Here is a 22006-nt window from a genome sequence, read left to right on the forward strand (position 1 = left end):
TTGCATTGAATCTGTAGATTGCCTTTGGCAAGATAACCATTTTTACAATGTTGATCCTGCTAATCCATGAGCATGGGAGATCTTTCCATCTTCTGAGATCTTCTTTAATTTCTTTCTTCAGAGACTTGAAGTTTTTATCCTGCAGATCTTTCACTTTCTTAGTTAGAGTCACGCCAAGGTATTTTATATTATTTGTGACTAATGAGAATGGTAAATTTTTTCTTAAGACCTTTAAAAATTTACTGTAGAAGTCTTTCAGTCTAGTGGTGAGTTCATTATTATTATTTGTAATAAATGAATATGTATTTATTATTTTCTCCCTCTTATTGCTCTCACTATGACCTCAAGTACTATATTGAATAGAAATGGTGGAGAGTAGACAGCTTTGTCTTGTTCCTGATGTTAATGAAAATGCTTCAAGGTTCTTTCCATTTATCATGATATTTGGCAATGGTTTTATTGAGATCTGTTCTCTACATCCCTATGGTATAGGTTTTATTGAGATATTCTCTGCATCCCTATCTTCTCCAGGACTTGTATCATAAAAAGATGAGAGATTTTGTTAAAGCTTTTTCTGCATTAATTGAGATGATCATGTGATTTTTGTCATTCAATACGCGATGAATTTGATTTACTGTTTTATGTGTGTTGAAACATTTCCTACAGCTCTGAAATGAAGCCAACTTGATTTCAAAGAAAGGTCTTTTTGATTTGTTCTTGTGTTTGATTTGTGTTATGGACAAACTTTACATTTATGATTTTCTGGGAAGTGTATCTATAATTTTGTTGCTGTCTTTAACTGCTTAATATATGAGGATACTACTGACTTCATAAAGTGGAAGGAGAGAACTGATTCTCAAAAGCTGTGCTCTATTCTGTGACACTATTTCTGGGGAGACTTGGTTGGGGGGAAAGCCCATATATTCAGCTCATATAAACCCAAAAAACAGATACCACCAAAGTCCAACTTGGTAAGCCGATGAATTTTATTGGTGTTTCTTACAGGAATATGGGTGGGGAGTTACTGAAAGGGGCAGAAATGACTCAAAGAGAGTTGCACCATCAAAGTCCTCCCCAGCATAAGTGATGGCTCACAAAAGCTAGAAACTGGGAGCACATTGAGCAGACTAAAGGCAGCGCAACAGCTTGTGGAGTGTCCTTTTCAAGCAGCTCAGCTGCTCTCTGCTTCTCCCAGGGAGTAGGGCTGATATGGTAGTATGGCTGATATGGGCTGATATCCACTACTTCTGGGCAGCTTGGGTAATCTGTCACTTTTCTTGGGAATTCTGCTTGTCTGAGACTGCCTCCCAGCAGTCCCCACAGTTTATATATGCCTGGGGAGGAGGAGGGATCCTAGTAAACCTGGTCAGTTTCAGGGACTTCCTGGGGCTCTTTGTTTATTTCCTGAGATTAAGCAGGTTCCCTGAGGGACAGAACATTTCCCCTCCCTTACATCATCTTGCTGTTCCACTTCCTCATAAACATCTCTGATCTTAATGAACTCCCCCCTTAGATCATACTGCTGTTTCCTCTCCATTTACAATTTACTGTTATTTTTCCCCTTGATCAATATGTATATTAAATGGGGGAAAGCTAAAAGCATTGCACTAAAATCAGTAACAAGATAAACGTGTCTGCTTTCTCCAATCTTATTTAATGAAGCCTGGAAGTTGTAGCTAGAGCAATACAAAAGAGAAACAAATAAAAAAGGATGCACGTAGAAAAGGGAGAAGTCAGAGAGCGTTTGCAGATGGTACGGTTTCCTACATGAGGTCTTAAAGACACCATTATAAAACATCTAGAACCGACAAAGAACTTTCAGGAGAATGGTGGAATATGAATGTACAAAATAAATCAGTAGCCTTCCTATGTAACAGTGGCAAACACTGGTTTCTTCTGAGGAAGAAATCAGAGAAATAATCTCACTCAACATTTCTTCAGAAAATACATTGGAATAAACCTAACCAAGAAAGTGAATGACTTCTACAATGAAAACTTTAAAAGACTAAAGAAAGAAATTAAAAATTTTTTGCTAGAAGCTGGGAAGAGTGCCTATCCTCTTGTACTGGAAGAATTAATACTGTGGAGATGGCCATCTTACCAAAAACAACCTACAGAGTCAAAGCAGTTTCCATCAAAATATAAACTACATATTGAGGGACGTAGAATAAGTGACTTTAAAATTCATTTGGGAGCACAAAAGACCTTGGCTCATGAAAGCAAAAACAGAACCTTGCTCATCCACATCCATTGCTGCTCTGGTCACAGCAGCAGGGATGCTGAGTTATCCTGGACGTTCATCTTGGTATTGTGGATGGTGACAATGTGGCACACTTGTACACAGCGGAATTGTATTCAGCAATAGGAAATAAAATTATGTAATTTTCAGAAAAAAATGAATGGAATTGGAAAATATTATATTAAGTGATGTAACCCAGGCTCAGAAAGACAAACAGCATGTGGGGATCTGAGCTTCTAATCTTTTATGTGTGTGTATCTGCATGGGAGTAAGGAAGGGTAGATTTCAGGAAATAGACAGGGGCCTGTGTGAGGGAAAAGATAACTTCCAATAGAGAATTACTCTGTAATTAAATCTCATTTGATGTTTTCTATCCTGTATTTATAACCTAAAAGGCTGTGCTTGGTGAGGCTAGCATCTGACTATCTGAGCTATTTTAAATTCCCAATTCTGTTCTGTTAAGAATTGCTGTTCAAGCCGGGCGTGGTGGCACACGCCTTTAATCCCAGCACTCGGGAGGCAGAGGCAGGCGGATTTCTGAGTTCGAGGCCAGCCTGGTCTACAAAAGTGAGTGCCAGGACAGCCAGCACTACACAGAGAAACCCTGTCTCGAAAAACCAAAAAAAAAAAAAAAAAAAAAAAGAATTGCTGTTCAAATTTACTTCCATTTGTATCGTGACAGAGGTTCCTCCATCTTGTATTCTGGCTGAGGCCATTAACTAGAATCCTATCTCCTTGATGGAAAATCCCATGGAAAATTACCAAACTATTTTAGGAGCCAAAAGGTCAAGATGTCCCAGCTAATATATCTTAGCTTCTGTTAAACTGCATGGAACCAACCCTTTCTAGCCAACAGCTTATCTTAGCTTTTGTTAAACTGACTTCTTGCACAAAAACCCCTCCAGCTGACTGTTTATCTTAGTTTCTGTTAGACTACTTGCTTCTGTGAAGCTCCCTGTAACTACCAAGAAAGATGCCAGGATGTGTTTTTGGGTTTTTGGTTTTGGTTTTGGTTTTTGTTTTTGTTGTTGTTGTTGTTGTTGATGATGTTGTTGTTTTTGCCTTCAAAACCCTGCTCTGGACACTCGGGGCCACACTTAAGACTCGAAAAGCTGAATGTAGCCCCAGCTGGCTGGAATAAAGACTTTCCACTGGCTCAAATGGTCTGAGTAGGCATCTTTGGTGACCTCCCTGTGACAGTATTTCCTCTTTTAATTAGTAATCCTTATGAAAATGCTATGGAAGTCTGGTTTTTTTGCACATGTCTGTACATTCAAATGTTTCAACTGGTTTTAATTTTCATTTTGATCTTGATCTTTCATTTTTCATCAGTTTGCATCATGTACATTTAAATTTTCTAATAAAAATTTGGTTAAAAACAATTCTTTCTGGGGCTGCTCCGTATGCAGTCAGTATTATTTCTATCTGTGTTTTGTGTTCTGTCTTATGATTAAGTACCTATACAATGCTGTCTTCTACACAGAGATGACCACAACAGGAGCCAGAATAAAACCATCAGCCACCAAATGTCACCATTAGTGCTTGCCTCGAACACTGGCGTATGGACATATATGTGACAAAATGAGAACAACCAGATGGATCGTTGTTTTATTTCCAAATTAAGGTAACCACCTGCATGCTGATCCAATAAGATTTTTATGTATAAAATCTTTATTTTTATGTATAATTCCTGAGCGGTAATTCATTAAAAATGTAAGCTTGTCTTTAAGCTTTATGGAGGTCAAATTGAGATATCCAGAGACTTCAGGCCACCTCATCGGTTTTTGTACTCTGGGTATTTATGCGTGCATTGCAAAGCTGCTTTACATTCTGCATCAATTTCAAAATAGATCTCCCAGGGAGTTTGGAAATCTCAGGGCAGATAAGTCACCTTCTTGGTTAAGTCTTAACTGTAAACCTAGAGTTTCACCCATCGAGCTTCCAAGTCTGTCGAAATGAGCACATTAAAATACAAGGGCCATGTATCTCTGGCTTCCAAACAGTTCTGCAGAAGGCCTGACTTCGAGAATTGCAAAAGTCTGTGATTTCCTGGTGAGGAATTGTATGTGACGCAGCAGAGTGAACTGCAGACCTTTTGCCAGATGTTAGTACAAAACTGGAAATCACAGCTCCTCATGGTTAGCTAACCCACAACCCATAACACCCACCAAACTCCACAAGTCGAAGCTTCTGGATTCTCTCTTAATCCTCTAGTCATCAAGACAAAAATCATTTCAAGACATAATCAACAATTATTCCTAGTTTAATCAATCTTAGGGAGTTTGGTTAAATACATACAAAGTGATACAATTTATCGTGGTAAAATCGTAGGTAAGGCTTTTTGATTTATCTTTTCTAAAATTTCTTTTTTTCCTTTGAGATGTGTTTGCTTCTCTTGTATGTGTACTCTTGTGACTGACTGCAGAGCAGGCCTTCCTGTGAAATATCAAAGGGAGTTCAGCTCTTCGACTGGCCATGCCTCAGTTTAATAAAAAACAGTCTGAGCATGGGTGTGCTGAGCACTACTGGCTACACAGACCAGAAAACACCGTCTGAAGGCATGCGCACAATGCCCTGTGCTCTGTGATCCTGAAGAATGGCCTCTGGACGCTGTTTTCAACCTGACTCCAGACAAGGCAGAGATACTTTTAAATGACCTTTCTCTCTCTTTCTGGGAGGAACTGACCTTCTGGTCTGTGTATGTTTGATATTAAAATGGTAGCAAAGAAAGGGAAGGGAGGTATGTGTTCAGCAAAACCTGGGAGAGGCACCATCATAGAAACAGCACCTCTGTCAAGAGCCAAGAAAGGGACTGTTCTAGATGAACACAAACAGATCAGGCCCCATCCTCAAGAGAGCATCCAGTTTGATTTCACTTGCTTCCCCCCCCCCTTTTCTCCTCTCCTCCTCACACTCCTAAATATCAAAGCCAATTGCACATAGCAGTGCAGAGGACCAGGATGGGTTGCAGAATGGGCAAATAAGAAAGGACCTTGGAGAGAAAACTGTCCAACTTCCCAGATGATGAATGAGGTTACAAAGCTCCTTAGGTGTCAGCAGCAAGATGCTGATATGAGAAGCCAGAATTCCTGGCTCTGCTCCAGAAGATTTTTTTCCTGAGCACACACAGGATGTGAAGATGTTCTGTTATATAAGTCTCTATGCCTGTGGCTTCTTTTCCTTCAAGACATTGATCATATTTACTTCTTAGAATCATGCCATCTCCCTTGGTCTTGTGAAGGTTCTATGCCCCAGTATAGGGGAATGTCAGGGCCAGGAAGAGGGAGTGGGTGGGTTGGTGAGCAGGTGGAGAGGGGAGGGGAAACCAGGAAAGGGGATACTATTTGAAATGTAAATAAAGAAAATATCTAATAAAAAACATCATGCCATCTCAAGAGACATAAAACTATGCCTGCCCCCTCCATCTTTCCCTCCCTTTCACTTTCCTTACCTTCTCTCTCTCCTTTCCTTCCTCCGTATAAATCCCTGAGAGCAGCAAAGATTGCACACCCACCCGAGGGAAATATAATTTGTTCTTGCCTGTAATAGTTTGAACTCAGCCTCCTGAGGTTTCCAAAGTCAAGGTTACCAACTTGAGTTCTGAATATATTTTTAAAGGGAGACTCCACAAATAATCTGATACATTTATGGAAAATTAAAACTAAATTTATTTTAATTACATCTCACCCACCACACTTCAGGTTTAAAATGATCCCCAATGGTTCAGTATCTAAAGTAGGCTGTGTGTGTTTATTTGGGTTTTTTTCCAATTTTTTATTGGATATTTTCTTCATTTACATTTCAAGTGCTATCCTAAAAAACCCTTATACCCTCCCCCCACCCTGCTCCCCTACCCACCCACTCCCACTTCTTGGCCCTGGCATTCCCCTGTACTGGGGCATATAAAGTTTGCAAGACCAAGGGGCCTCTCTTCCCAGTGATGGCTGACACACATATGCAGCTAGAGACACGAGCTCTGGGGGTACAGGTTAGTTCATATTGTTGTTCCACCAATAGGGTTGCAGATCCCTTCAGCTCCTTGGGTACTTTCTCTAGCTCCTACATTGGGGGCCCTGTGTTCCATCCAATAGATGACTATGAGCATCCACTTCTGTATTTGCCAGGCACTGGCATAGTCTCACCAAAGAGAGCTATATCAGGGTCCTTTCAGCAAAATCTTGCTGGCGTATGCAATAGTGTCTGGGTTTGGTGGCTGATTATTGGATGGATCCCAGGGTGGGGCAGTCTCTGGATGGTCCATCCTTTTGTCTCAGCTCCAAACTTTGCATAAGACCAAAATAAAACTAATAAAATGTTTCTCCCACAGTTCTCTTGAACTATCTGTTTATAAATTACCTTTTAAAATTTGAGCTGAACTTGCCAAACTGACCATTTCTAGTATTGTACATGAATCCAATTGGTTCATCTAATTCTTGACTCCAGTGCTAAAAAGGACATATATTTTCTCTAGACATAAAGGAGGGACAGGGGGTAAGTAGAAGAGAAGATGGGAGAGAGAGGGAGAGAGAGAGAGAGAGAGAGAGAGAGAGAGAGAGAGAGAGAGAGAGAGAGAGAGAGAACTTAATTGAGAAAGCTAGCACGACATAGCAAAAAGTTTCCCCAGTGAGCTCCCAATAAGAAAGAAAGAAAGAAAACACCAAACACCAACGATGGCAAAACATTTACTGGAAATATCCAAAGTCTTCAAAATTGTTATAAAACATAAACAAGCACACTGTAGCTGATCATTAGACATGAAAATCTTACCTTTTTTTCTAGGTAGATATGTATAGAGAAAGGAATCATGATAAGCATTTGCTATGGGTAAAGGCTCTAGGTAGTAGGCTACTGCATACAGATTATCTCACTGAGTACCATTTAGAAAAAATTAGGTCTAGAAATCAAGACCAATTAGGCAGGGGACACTGACCTATTAACACCATCCCAGCCCATCATCCATCAAGGCCACATAAGATTAACAAGTTCTTTGTGCAAAGTAGTTTTGGTTGATCAGCCATTGCCTGGGAACCAGAGAAGGAAGGCTAGAGAGCTAATTGCTGATTTTTGGAAAACATGACTTTTTGTTTGTTTGTTTGTTTTTGGTTTTGTTTTGTTTATTTCCTTGTAGATAAATCTATTCCCCAGGCTACAATTTTATTTGCTTTCTATCATACTTAGCAACCTCATTTCTTTGACAGTCCTACTGGCGACTGGCATCCCAGGCCCTGAAGTCTCTCCCCTCTGCTTCTCTGATGATGAGTTAGCTAAAGCCTGATGAGTGCATTCGTATGTGAGTTGTGTTTCTAATGGTTTGAGAATGCGTGCTTGATAGTCATCAACCACGTGAGGTAGGTAGTACGTCCTTACTTTGTAGAGGAGTCTCAGGAAAGGCACGTTACCTCCCCATCACAGAGGTAAGTGGGGGTCAGCAGCAATTTGAATACAGAACCTAGTGAGTCGTCTACAGATCCCCAAATTGGGCTGCAATGTCTATTTTAAAAATCAGCTTCATCTATCTATCTATACATTTATATGTTTGAGCCATAAACAGGACAGCTAGACACTAAAAGGAACTGAGTCTCAATGGCCTAAGCCTGAGTGAATGGTAACAGTAGAGACTGCCTGTAGAGACTTTCAAGTTTCAAGTTTTTAAATGGGATCTATCAGCAGCATTTGCCCGTGGCCTGCATGGAACACTGTCAATAAAGGGCAGTGTTCTACCATGCTGATGGTTCTGTCTGTATCCATGTAACATGCAACGGATTACTACTGACATTGTCACACAAGTCCTTGACACATTAGGGACATTAGAGGAGCCACTGTATTTTGTCCCCACATGGAACAGTCTGAACACTCTCTCTATAAACCTAACCATGTTAGCAGCCCCCTCGGCAGAAACATTCAGTTGCTTTTGTCCCTGTTTGTAAAACAGACAACCCCATGGACTTTTTAATGCTTTCTCAGAGCATGTAAGGCTTTGTTATCCTGGCAAGGGGAGCTCAAGTCTAGAGAAAGACTGACTCTCAATCTGAGAGCACCACACCACATACTTTAAATTCTGCAATTGCATCTTGGAAAGGCACTCTTCACGTACGTGGTGTATCTGTTGACATGCAGTTTTGGTTGAAACACATCATTGGAACATACCCTTTTACATACCTAAGACCCATCCAACATAGATGCTAATTTACGGCCTTTTTTTCCATAAATAAGATTCAAAATTCGGATGGATTGGTGTTTAAGTTAATAAAATTTGTACTTGTCCCATGAGGCCTTGGTCTACAGAATCACAGATTGGACAGTGCCCATCTGGCCCGGAATCCTGCAGAAAACATCGCTATCTGACAGGCGTTGGCAGCTGGAGGCCATGGATTTAAGTTAAGCAATGTGATCTGCCTGCTCCTGGCCCCTGAGCTGCCTAAGCTCAACCCCAGATGAGGTGAAAAGACGGCTTTGTGGTCAAGTCTATCTTGACTCACAATTTCACTGTCTTATCATGACTAAAGCCGCTCACCGCGTCTGTGGTTTTCTTACATAAATTTTCATTCCAGCTCGTGTTATTATAAAGCTTCTTTTCCAGCCCCGATGCTGGGGCTGGACTTTTCGCTCGCATATTTTTTCCAGATGTGATGAGCTCTCCGTAGCCCTCCTGGTGAGCAAACGCGTAGCCAGATCTTCTAGAGCTCGACCTGCGGGTCTGAGGCCTTCTGCTTCGCAGGGGTCTTTTCTTTTGCTGAGCCTTCTGCCACCGGCGGATCTGGGGAGAAAGAGCGCCACAGTGCAACCGTGAACCCAAGCATTAGACTCCAGACACCCAGACACCGAGTAAAACGGAAGCCATTTTTGTTACTTAATTGAACAGCTACAACAAGAGAATCTTTGTCTTTATTCCAAAAGGAAACTTTAAACCTAAAGCCATAACATTCTCCACCTCAAAGAGGACACTAAACACTAATCAATTTTTTTCCTACCAAAAATTTATCGTGTAAACAAGAAATATTCTGATAAAATTCATTACTGACTCAATTTCATGGACCATATGGTGAGTTGGGGGGTCAGGGGGTTGTTGTGTTTTAGTAACAGTGTTGGGAACAGAGCCCAGGATCTTGAGCATACTTTTGTATAGAATATTATGTCTATAGTCCCAATACCCAGTCTTTCACCTCTCTTTCCCTTTTAGAGGCTCTCTGGATCTTGCAGTCACAGTAACTGAATGAGGAGAAAATTTCAGAAATTAGAGTCAGAATGTTCTTCCTCTTAAGGAAGGTCAACTTATCATGAGACTTCTGGGCTTTTCATTTATTCTGGTTTGGGGGGGGTGTGTGTCTGTCTGTCTGTCTGTTTTTCTGTCTGTCTGTCTGTGTCTGTGTGTTTATGTCTGTATATGTATCTCTGTGTATGTCTGTGTGTCTGTGTCTGTGTGTGTATGTCTGTGCATCTGTGTGTTTATGTCTGTATGTGTATCACTGTGTATGTCTGTGTGTCTGTGTGGGTCTGTGAGTCTGTATGTGTGTGTCTGTGTGTGTGTCTGTGTGTGTGTCTGTGTATGTCTGTGTGTTTGTGTGTTTATGTCTATATGTATATCTCTGTGTATGTCTCTGTGTGCATGTGATTTACAAATATGAATGTGTTGCTTTTTAAAGAACATCTCCAGCACAGCCCCTAAATCAGAGGCTCAGGAAAACATTGTCAAGGGGGTGAGGGAGGCAGATGGACCCAGAGGAACAGATTCCTGCTGCTAGGTAATGTCCTGAGACCTGACGGGGTATATGTGCCCATCAACATTCAAAAACAGCTCTCAAAAATAAATAAATAAATAAATAAATAAATAAGACCTAAACATCACTTGGGTGGGGCTCAATGTGCCTTCCCTCTCCCTAGAAAAGTGAGTGGAAACCAGAGGCTTTGCCTAAGTGATCCATTTGAATTTCAGGACTGAGGATACTCACTAAGCAAAACATGACACTCATCCTTAACACAAGAAAAACGGGCATCCTCAGATTGCCCATCAGTTTATGGGATGGATTCAGCTCAGAACCAACACAAAAGGACCGACACAGGGACTCTGTGACTCACATGCCCCAGAATGTGAGAAACATGACAGTAAGAAAAGCTCAGAGCCCTGGGCCTCACTGGTCTGGCCTCCCTCACCCTAGAAACAAACGTTATCATTCTTTGTGGGATGATAAAATGTGTCTACCTCTCCTCCTCTTCTCCCTGACCTGAGTCTCAGCCTAGCCCAGCACTGCTGTGTTTATCCTATTTCCTAGGAGCCATTGAGATTTATTCTAAGCTCTGGTCCAGGCTTCTCTATACACCCTGCTCTTTCTGCTGTTCTTCTATCTCTGCATTCCCAGTCCACTCGGCGATCTGCTGTTCCCTTTTAGTCTCTGCTCCTCAGGTAACAGGTCTCACTTATTTCCCAAGCCAATACTCTATTTCCATCCAAATGATGAGACCCTTTCACATCATTTGTCCAGATTCCTTATATGGTACCCTTAGCTTTCCCGGTAGCTTGCCCTTCTCTTACAGTAATACTCCAAAATGATTCCAGTGAGTCAGGGGTAAAAGTACTTCTAATCCATCACTCCATACCTACCTATAGCCCAATCCAACTCTTGTCACTGACATTCAGGACTAGTATGATCAAGATGCATGATGGGGGGAGTACCATCTACTCTGTTATGATGCCATGGACCTATGAAAATTCCCTTAGTCATTCCTGTGCCTCTGTTTGGACAGAGAAGGACGTCATTCATGAAAGCCACCAGCCATCCTTCAAGTACTCACAGTATCTAAAACATACCTGATCACTCAGGCTTGGGTATAAATTCATCTTCAGAAATCTGACCACCACCACTGGCATGACTGATGTCACTGCTGTCAAGAGAACCACAAGCCAGACAAACTTCTGGCTCAGGGAGTGCCGTGCATTTCCTGCCATTAGAGAGATGTAGACATCCTGGCTATAAAACTCCAAATCACCATAAAATCTCAATAATTACATAAATTAATTTACAGTTATAGTTAGTAGTTATGAATCAAACTGATAACTTTCTGCATTTAAAGACAAATCTTTGACACAATTAGGAAAGCCTGGGGAAGTGCTGGCCTGATGGGGCATTTCTTCACCTAGACTCCTTCCAGCTTTGCTGGGTTCCTTTCTTTCAACCTTACGATCCATGACCAGTTTAGAGTTTCTGATCAATGATTTGATGCAGGCCTATTCACAAACAATGACCTCACTGACTGCCTGTGTCATAAGGAAACGCGACATCTAGCACAAGGGAAACCTTTGAAATTCTAGGCATCAGCCCAGAAAAGCTGCCTCAAAAGGAAGTTGCTATTTCTTTGATGCTCCCTTGGTTCTGAACTAAAGATCTGAGGAGATTCTGGAGGCTCCTAGTTTGATGAGAGTTCCCCTGTGACCACTGAGTCAGCTACCCAACATGAGAGAGGGCAGGCCAGAGAAATTCACTGCCAAGCCTGGAGCCAGCTTCCAGACTTTACCCTCATTTCTCACATATTTATTGTTTGTCTAATCAAGGAAGCAAAGGGAGGCAGGCAGATTTCGTGGGACTACACCATCCCTGCCCCTGTTCATTTTCTAGGGATTCATCGTGATACCGTCAACCAGCCAGGCCTGCATCCCAGTGTACCCGTGTTAACACCATTCGAATGGGCTTTGGGTATAAGAGTTTGGCAACTGATTGGTATGTCTGCTGTTTCTAGCTTTGGAAAGTAAGTCTGTCTACCAAAGAGCAGCCAACTCCAGTTGTTGTAAGCCAAGGGCAGAAACAAACTTGATTCAATCAATTAAATGTCTTTTTAAGCTCCTTGAAGCTCATTACCCACAGACAACTTTGAGAAAAACAGGCTTCATTTTAAAGCCACGCCACTCCCTGCTCCTGGTTACTAAGGAAAAAACGTTTCTTTTTTCTTTTCGTTTCTCTCTTTCTTTCTCTCTTTCTCTCTTTCTCTCTCTCTTTCTCCCTTTCTCTCTCTCTCTCTCTCTCTCTCTCTCTCTCTCTCTCTCTCTTTCTTTTTTTCTTTAAGAAAACCCCAATGTTAATCTAACTTTTGTAAACTTTCAATGGATCTTAGTAGATAATTCATTCATGGAATGGCATATGCTTAAATAGAAAGGATTAGTCCACACACAAACTACAGTCTCCAGGGCAAGCAGTCCCATTTTGCACATTAGAATGGTCTAACATAGACTAGAAATGCACCAAATGTTCAAGATTTGGTAACACAAAAGTAAATAAATAAACTGAAATTTAAAAACAGTTCTTGAGCCTTCCTTTCCAAACTGGCATGTTCTGATGACTAACCAACATGCCTCTGCATGGTTGGAATCTTTTGGTAAACAAAGTATTAATGTGGTGTACTGAGCAAGACTGTTAGGATTTGAAGCAGTTACTATATGTGAAGGAATGGACAAAGTTGAAGAACAGTGTCCCCACACTTACGCACACAGCTGGATGGAAACAGAAGCCAGGCCTCTGTGAAGACCACCACTTCAAAATCAATCCTATGACCCTTCTGACATAGACCTCATGAGAAATTGTTTTCTAGGCCGAGGTAATCAGAGAATGTACTATGTGCTATGCTACCTGCTTGAGCTCAAAGGACTGGCTCTGAGCATCACTCCTTTCTAATTTGTTGAGGTGAACTCAGAAAATCTCTGTTCCTTACTTAGTCACCTGCAGTCGAGATCCCCAAACTTCTTGGAAAGTGTATTAATGGTTCTTGTGTAAGAGTCAGTGATGGTGGCAGAATAATTTTGAAGTGTGGACCTTAACACAGGAACACTGGATGAATCCCCTTTATTAAATGTAACTTCAAGACTTTAAGGAATTTTAGGGGTTCCTTGATACCCCATCAAACATCCGAATTCTCCCATGATGCCCTCATAGTCAAGTCACAATTTCTTGCATAATAATACTGTGGTTGACTTGTTTTTATGTAAACCTGACACAAGCTAGAGTTATTTGGGAGGGAGGACTCTCTATAAGCTTGGCCTGTGGGCAAGTCTACAGTCCATTTTCTTAATTAATGATTGATATTGGAGGATCCAGCCATTGTGGGTGGTGCCACTGCTGAGCTAGTCATCTGGGGTGCTATAAGAAAGCAGACTGAGCAAGCTATGGTGAGCAAGTCAGTAAGTTATGCTCCTTCATGGCCTCTGCATCTGTTCCTGCTTCTAGGTTCCTGACTTGAGCCTCTGCCCCTGACCTCCCTTCATAATGGACTGTGGTCAGGATATGTAAGATGAAATAAACCCTTTCCTCCTCGATTTGCTTTTTGACATGGTGTTTTGTCACAGCAATGGGAACCCTAACCAAGACAAACACTCAACTCTCATCAGAGTCAGTGTTTATTTAACCAGGATCCATCCTAATGCTCTATATGTAGTAACTCATTTATCTTCACTTTTTTCTATTGAAAATAGAAACGATTAATAACCCAGTTAATAGATAAATATTAAATCATGGAAAGGAAAGAAAATTTGTTCAACACCACACAATTTGTTAAGTGGTGGAGCTGGCTTTTAAACCCTTATATCTATCCAGTCTTCTCTTCTGGCCACTTCTAGAAGGATGCTCAGAAATATGTAGAAAGCACTAACTTATGAATCACTTCTCTTTCATCTAAATGCAGATGATGTCTGTAGAGCTCTGGCAGATATGCTGGTGGTAACCTGGTATAAGGAGAGCTGGCTATTTCCCCCTTCTCTGTTTTAGAATTAAAAAAAACATTTCACATGCTGTAAATAAGTACACATGCTATGCCCCTTGTCTTCTAGAGAACAGCCTACTGCATCTTAACCAAGAGAGGCTATAAGATCTATCCGGCAAGGAAAAAAAAGCAGTCTCTTAGAACCTCTTTCATGTATGGAAGTCTTCAGGTGGACCAATCAACTCCTAGAAAAAAGAGTGCTGGCCATTTCTAGCCCCACATGACACAAAAACAAGTCATAGAGACAAAGGACTTTGAGTGTAACACAAGGCCTCACAACAGGAAGGATCACTTACCAACAAAGGGGAAATGTCGTGGGAAGATTCCAAAGACACCATCGCTGTGCATGGCCAGTAAAATGGAGAAATAGGTGGCAACACTGCCCCAGATAAAGACGTGATTAACCACAGTCCAGTAACTCGTGTCCAAGGCTATCTGCAAATAAAGTCAAATGCCAAAAGAGAGGCCTTTTAGACATAAAAAAGATGGTGTACACAGAAGCTTGCCTCCAGGATTGCTCTGGAACACAAAGATTACTGGACCAACCAACCACACACCTCCACTTCTGTACACACACAAGTGGCCAGTGCTAGACAAGTGTCCAGCACTTAGGTATATGGGCAACTGTATCTGCCAAGCCTCAGGAGGTGAACTGTCAAGGGTTTTATTTTTTAATAATTTTATGTGATATTTTGATATGACCATCCCAACTCATTCCTATGACCCCTTTCTTGTATTTCTCAAGTCACAAAAAGAAGAATCTCTGACTTTTTATCATACACTCTGTGTGGTGTGGGAATGTGTCCCCCATCCCTTCTTCCCTTCCTGTATCTTGTGTGGCAGTTGTAATTGAATTTACACCTCAGAGGCCTCAGGAGACATGCAGGTAAAGGATTGTAGACCCCTACTCTATCTGCAGCATAAATACATCCCTCTCTAGACACAGAAATATGTTCCATTCCCACTGCAGTTTGCTGCCCTCCGAAGTGTTGAAGCGAGTACTAAAGACACTAGAAGCAGAAGATAATGAACTCCAGGACCGTTACACCTGAAGACAGCCCTGCAGTCCATCCTGGTCAAGACCTGCTAATTATCTAATGTATTGGGCAACCAGGACGGTAAACCCAAACCTGAAATTCTTTCTTCCACCACCTGTCATTTCATCACCTGCAAAAGAAAATAGCCTGGTCCATGTTATAAGAAGGAAAAGAAATCATAATCCACATTTTAAAATAAGGACCCAGCTAAAAGAGTGGGTTTATCCCCTTGAAACAGAACCAATCAGTGTGACTGAGAAGCTCTAGGGGAACCGCTAAGCAGCAGGGGACTTCCTAAGAGAACACAAACCAACCCTGAGGATAAAATGCCACTTGTGAAGTTAAAGCATGAAACAGAAAAACCAAAGGGAAATCCCCACTGGTGAGAGCTGCCTGTGCATCCTGGAACAAACAAGTGCCAACAACAGGGAGCACAGGCCAAGAAACCTTTGTGAATTTGTAGCTATCTGAGTCATGAGCCCAATATACAGTTACTTGGATTTTTGAACAAAATAAAGGGTAAATAAAGATGTGCCGATCAAAAGTATGCTAAAAGAAAATTGTCCTCAGCCAACAGTAGCCTAGATTTTCAGACTGAGAGGACCGTTCAAATCCGAGGCAAATCAGTTAAAAACCAAATCACATTCTGGTGGTGTTAATGAAAGCAAATAAAGAACATAAGCTTTTAGATCAAAAAGGCGCTATCAGAATATAAAAAGAATCAGCCAACATCTATCTACCACAGTGAAACTGGGCTATAGAAATGTAGCAATAAAGTTGACAAGGGGCGGCGATGGGGCAGGAGGAGCTCTAGCTGATGAGTCTTATTCTCACTTAATATAGTGTTTAAATACAAAGATAAAGGATGTGTAAGCTCAAATTTTAACATCCAAATACTCTTTCTGAACCAATTTTAGAACCTATGTTAAAGGAGTATTCAGTCAGTAGCATTCTGAAACAAAACATGCCGTCATTTATAAACCAGAATTGAGGATGAGAGTAAAGACAGAGGGAGAAAAGAAAAATCACAACAGCCTCAAACCACGGCCCAGCCACAGACCCTACAATGGTGTTCTGCTACAAGATATGCTAGTGAAATGATGACACACAGCTTGTGGGAACAACCAATCAATATCTGCTTTGACTTAAGGCCCACTCCACAAGATGGAACCCACACCTGACACTGCTTGAGACTAGATAGCACTGAGACTAGGGTAAAACCAAATACCACTATTATAGAAGAACTAAAAAGTAGCAATAACACGACTCCTAATGACATTCTGCCATCCTCATATAGCAGGGCCTTGCTCAGCCAGCATCAGAGAAGCTCCCCCCAACCCCTGCAGCAGATGAGAACAAACACAGAGACCCACAGCAGACATGAGTGTGAAGGACCTGGGAACACTTGACCAAATGGAATGACGTCATCAAATCCTTCTCCTCAGGGTTCAGGGAGCCCTTTGGAAAAGGAGGCAGAAAGAGCGTACAGCCCAGAGTGGCTGGAGGACACCAAGGAAACAAGGCCTTCTAAATCAATATGATTGACATACACATGACTACAGCTCTGATCTGTTTTTGTTTTATCATATGACATGATATGATATGATATGATATGATATGATATGATATGATATTCTCTCAAAAGTCTGTTTTCTAATGAGAGACAAGGAGGTGGATCCAGACGGGAGGAGAGATGGGGAGGAACTGGGAGAAGTTGCAGGACAGGAAACTGTAATCCAGATATATTATGTGAGGAAAAAAATCTATTTCAATAGAAAGAAAAAAAGTTAAAAAGCTGGAAGAAAAAAAAAGCTCCAATCTTGTTTCATTCGAGGTGGATGAAGAAAGATCTAGAACAAGACTGTAAAATGTTTGGTTATAATTAAAATACTCCCAGTTTCCAGCTCACCCCATTGAGAATAGCTAAGATCAACAAAGCAGATGTCAACAAAGGCTACTGAGGGTCTCAGGAAGGGGGACACCTTATTCAGTGTTAGTAGGAGTGTAAACTGGTGTCACTACTATGGAAATCAGTATGGTAGTTGTGCAAGAAAACTAGAAGTGAAGCTATTTGATCTGTATGTACTACTCCTGCGCATACACCCAAAGAGTCCACATTCTACCGCAGGGATACCTGTACAGCTGTGAACGTTGCTGCCCTAGTCACAACAGCAGGACATGGAAACAGCCTAGATGTCTATCAACCAGTGAAGAAATAATGAAAACATGGTACATATAAACAATGGAGTTAAGCTAAGTTGTAAAGAAAGATGAAACCATAAAATCTGTACAAAAATAGACATAACTGGAAAATATTAGACTAGGTAAGAATCCAGGCCCAGAAAGACAATGGCTACTTGCTCTTTCAAATGTGAATCCTAGCTTTGCAGTTTTAGATTTGTATGTTTTATTTAGGGTGTCTATAAGCATCAAAAAGCTAGAAAATGTTCATGAAAGGGGGAAGGGAATGCATGTGGTGTGACAGGAGATGGGGGAACAGGTTAAAGAGGAGATTGGATGGGGGTGCCCTGTGTGGGTGGACAGTGTTGTTCCCAAAAGACATGGATTACTAAACAAAAAATCTCAGTGTCATACATGAAACACACCCTGTGAGGTGTTGGCTAAGGTGCCTTCAGAGGTTCCCCCCAAACAACCAGACTATCACCGCTGCTCTTGGCTGACCACCATCACTAGATGATAAAACCCTATTGTTGAAAACACCATGCACTTTGATGGCAGTAAGTCAATTTCTAACTAACTGGGGACCTTCCTCCCTGCTAATTAGCTTATATAGTAACACTCTGTATACTTCTGAGTGAAATAACAGTCTTGCCTAGTGCTTGGACCCTGCATGCTACAGTACAACTTCCCAGGCTGAAAATGGAAATCAGCCCAGATGTTCATCAACTGACAGATATCCAAGGAGAATGTGATGTGCACACACGGCACTCCCAGTTACAGAGTGACTGTGCTCTTAGAGGGAGGAAGAAACATGAAGGACACCTCGTTATGATTCTCCCTGTAAGTCCACAGCCTATTTCCTGTCAAGGAATCATCAGACAATGCAAACTGCAGAGCATTTACAAAAGATCTGACCACTATTCCTCAAAGTTATTACAGATGAAGGATAACCACAGAGCCATCAGGAGTCAGAGACTACAGTGACATGACAGCACTACCCTGTGGAATCCTGTGTTGAACACTGGAATAGAGAAAGTTACTTAACAGATAAGTTATAGAAGTCTGAGCCATACCTATAGCTTAAGGGATAATTCTGTATCCATGATCATTTCTTGTAACCATCACAGGTACCTCAAGGTCATGTGTAGTCCCACACATAACAAGTCAGGCTGAGCAGACACAGTCACTGCCTCTGCAATATCAACACTTCTGAAACTCTACAATGGTTTCAAAGGATAACATTCTTTTTAAATTAACCTGCTTAAACTGTGAACTTGATTTGTGTGTGTGTGTGTGTGTGTGTGTGTGTGTATCAATTATTTCCCAGGCAACCGAAGGCTGTGGATTTATTGTGAACTAATTCAGAGTAGCAATTTATTATCCATTAAGGCCTGGCTAAGAAGGGTATTTTATATTCAGCAGCTGAAAATAATCCATTTGGGAAGATGTTTGCAATGAGTTAAAAAGAACATCAAACTTCCATATCTCCTTGGACTCAGAATTCTCCTTTGAAGAATACAGCCTGCCCAGGCATGATGCCACAGCACACACAAGAGTCAGAGGCAGATCTCTGTGAGTTAGGGCCAGTCTGGTCTATATAGTGAGTTTCAAGGCAGACAGTGAGGCCCTGTCTCAAACATACAACCAAAAGAAACACCAATAAAGAACGCACTTGAAGGCAATAAAGAAGCATCGAGAATTAGACTTTATGAAAGTTTACTACTGTTTAAAGTGAAAGGAAGAGAAGCAATCTAACGGTGTGTCCTGGTGGATGAATTGTGGCATGTTCTACGCTAAAGCATTGCAGCTGTGAAAAGGGACATTTTCCTAAAACAAGATACATAAACATGAGACAAAGTTCAGTGAGAAACAAAGTTATAAAATTACACAAATTTGATTTCTCTTATTTTTGCCACGTTAACATCACTATGGGAACTGTGGGTGAATATTAATTTTTCTCTGTACTTTTCTGCTCTTTCCAAATTTCCTGTATGAACACTTATAGCTGGAGTTCTATGTGAGACTCCCCTACAGGGCTATGCTATTGAAGACTTCTGAACCTCATGAGAGACCACAGCCCACAGCTAAATCAGTTGTTGTCCTAGGTTCAACACAGGAAACTGCTTCTCAGACTATTTGAAAACTAGTCATGGATGTGTCTGAAGACTGCAGATATAATCTGAAAAAAACAAGTCAGTTTTAGTTATTCTTTTTCTAATGGTTGGACACACCCTGACAAACTCTTTTTTTATGATAGGATCAGTAGAAAGAAAATTCCTTTTTATCATCTCCCTCATTTGCCCAATACTCAAGAAATGGCCACTTATGACTGTAACTTTTGACAACGATGTCCTCTGGTTCTTAACAATTTGCTCAATAATGAAAAACAAACCACAGAGGTCAGATCACCCGCCACATCAGTCGGGTGCTGCAGGTGTTAATGGACCAGATGTTTTCAGGAATCCTAATTCACCAGCATCTAACAGAACTGCACTAGAAAACAATTCAAAGCCCCGACCAGAACATGGAGGACTCCCCACTCAGAAGTGTCTTCCTAATGGGCCATTTGAGCCTCTTGAATGATCAAAAGTGTATTGCCAAATAAGTTCTAGCTGTCACTTTAAAACCTGGGACTTATTAAGTCTGAAATTCTAGGAAACATTTGTTATTCTTGGAAAGGCTTCCTCTTCAAACACAAGAAGGGAATAGAAGTATGGCTTTTTATTGTTATTATTTTTCTTTTATATACAGTGTGAGACAGGGTCTTAGACAGTAGCCCAGCTTTGAGCAATCCTCCTGCTCCAGTCTCTTAGTGCTGGGAAAACAGGTATGTATCACTCCGTTGGGCTACTATTTTTTCATTACTTAGCCTTGAACCCATGGCCTTGAGCACAGTAGACAATCACTCTACCACTGAGCCACACCTCCAGTCCCTAATCATTTTTCTTTATACACAATACCCAACTTAAATAAGTGATTGCTGTGGTTCTATAAACACAGACGTTATAAACTCCTAATACTAATTCATCACATCTTGTTATCTATTAAAGATTATTGACTTCATTTCAAGAAAATCCTGGGGCTGGAGCAATGGCCTAGTGGATAAAGTACTTGCTGTGTGTGCAAGAGGATCTGAATCTGGGAGTAGATCCCTAGCACTTGTGTAAAAGCCCAGACATGGTATCACACACCTGTATCCCCAGTGCTGGGTGGGCAGAGATGCCAGATCACAGGGGCTCAGCAGATAGACAATCTAGTTGAAATGGGGACACCAGGTTTGGTGAGATGCCCTATCCCCAAAAAATAAGGTAGAGAAATGATTGCAGAGCACAGCCTCTGGCCTCCTCCTGCATGGACAAAGGTGAGTGCATCTGCACACAAATACACACACACACACACACACACACACACACACACACACACACACACGGATTTCTCCCTTAAGAAGCCAAATCAGCTGACCGTGAACTTCAACTTATGTAAACCTGACATACCAAAGCAGAAGTGCATTAAGGAGCGGGGTTGGTTACCTGTATGCTGACCACAATGACCAATGATGTGGCCACGGTTACTGCAAAGGACTGGTAGTCAGCAATGTGTTGCCCGTCCTCTGCAGCCACGTTGTAAAAGGCCCCATAGGGAATGAAGAAAAGGGCTAATGAGGTGTAGATTCCATGTGCCACACAGATGAAAAATCTGCGCTTGTTAAAAAGGAGATTCAGTTGTCCAGGTTCGTAGAGCTGAGGGTAGTCCATGCTGTTCTGTTCATTTATGTCCTGGAAACAGAGTGTAATTTCAGAGAAGGAGTGTTGGGGAAGAGTCAGAGAAGCCCTGTATCCCCTATCCCTAGAAATAGACAAGGTCATTGTAAGCATGCTCTGCTACCTACTAGTCCCTGGGAAGACACAAGACATTATCTGGTTTTTATTCCCAGAAGAACCCACCCTATTATAAACAATCCCCAGTTTGCTATTCAGAGGCTTTCATCCCCAAGAGAGACAGAGGAGAGCTCACACCGGCCTATAGCAGAGCTAGGACTTGACTGAACTTGAATGCACCTATTTCAACTTAAACAGAATCTTTTCTCTACATCTTCCCAGGCTGCTGTGGCTGATGCCATCTCGGAAAGACTCAAGCTCCAGGATTCCAGCACATTTATGTATAGCCATGGACCAGAAGGAAATTGCTAATGCAGTGTGTGGACCTGGAGATGGATGCAGAGAGCTGAGGAGCTAGAATTGGCAATTTGGGGATGAGGTGAGCAGGAACAATGAGAAAAGGGAGGAACAGCATGTGATGTTCAAAGTGGGGAAGAGGGCTGAGACTGAACGCTCGCTCGGTGTCGGAGGGATATACCCAGTGAGAATTCAGTAGTAAATGCCAACAGCTCGGGGGACAGAATCAGACAGAATAAGAGGCTCCACATTTAGCAGCCACACAAGTTCTAGAAAAAAGACTTAACTGAGTTTTCTAAAGTTTAATGAACATATGAGTCAATGAAGAAGAGTCTGCATTTCTGGCTAGTTGCAAAGTGATGTCAATGTCCACACTGTGAGCACCAAAACCAAGGGCCAATACCCAAATGATGGAGTCTGGACCAAAACAGAAGAGCAGCCAGGCAGTGGTGGCGCATGCCTTTAATCCCAACACTCGGAGGCAGGGTTGGTGAATCTTTTGAGTTTGAAGCCAGCTTTTGAGTTTGAACTACAGAGCTAGTTCTGGGACAGCCTAGGCTACACAAAGAAACTATTTCAAAATACCAAAATGAAACAATACAAAACAAACAAACAACAGAAGACCATAGATG

General features: G+C 41.6%; 1 protein-coding gene across 2 annotated transcripts in view; it reads right to left on the bottom strand.

Moving 5' to 3' along the window:
• Window positions 1-6905: 6905 nt before the first annotated feature.
• The window catches only part of Atp8b4 (ATPase phospholipid transporting 8B4 (putative)), a 178623-nt gene continuing 163522 nt past the window's right edge, over window positions 6906-22006 (bottom strand). For both annotated transcript variants that reach the window (XM_021156332.2, XM_021156331.2), the window contains exons 25-28: window positions 20730-20975; window positions 14278-14416; window positions 11046-11176; window positions 6906-8996 (exon numbers count right to left, since the gene is read on the bottom strand). In XM_021156332.2, the coding sequence (XP_021011991.1) occupies window positions 8715-8996; window positions 11046-11176; window positions 14278-14416; window positions 20730-20975 (798 nt within the window). In that variant the 3' untranslated portion in view covers window positions 6906-8714. The remainder of the gene's footprint in view (window positions 8997-11045; window positions 11177-14277; window positions 14417-20729; window positions 20976-22006) is intronic.

The sequence above is a fragment of the Mus caroli genome, chromosome 2 (assembly GCF_900094665.2).
Source record: "Mus caroli chromosome 2, CAROLI_EIJ_v1.1, whole genome shotgun sequence".
Lineage (NCBI taxonomy): Eukaryota > Metazoa > Chordata > Mammalia > Rodentia > Muridae > Mus > Mus caroli.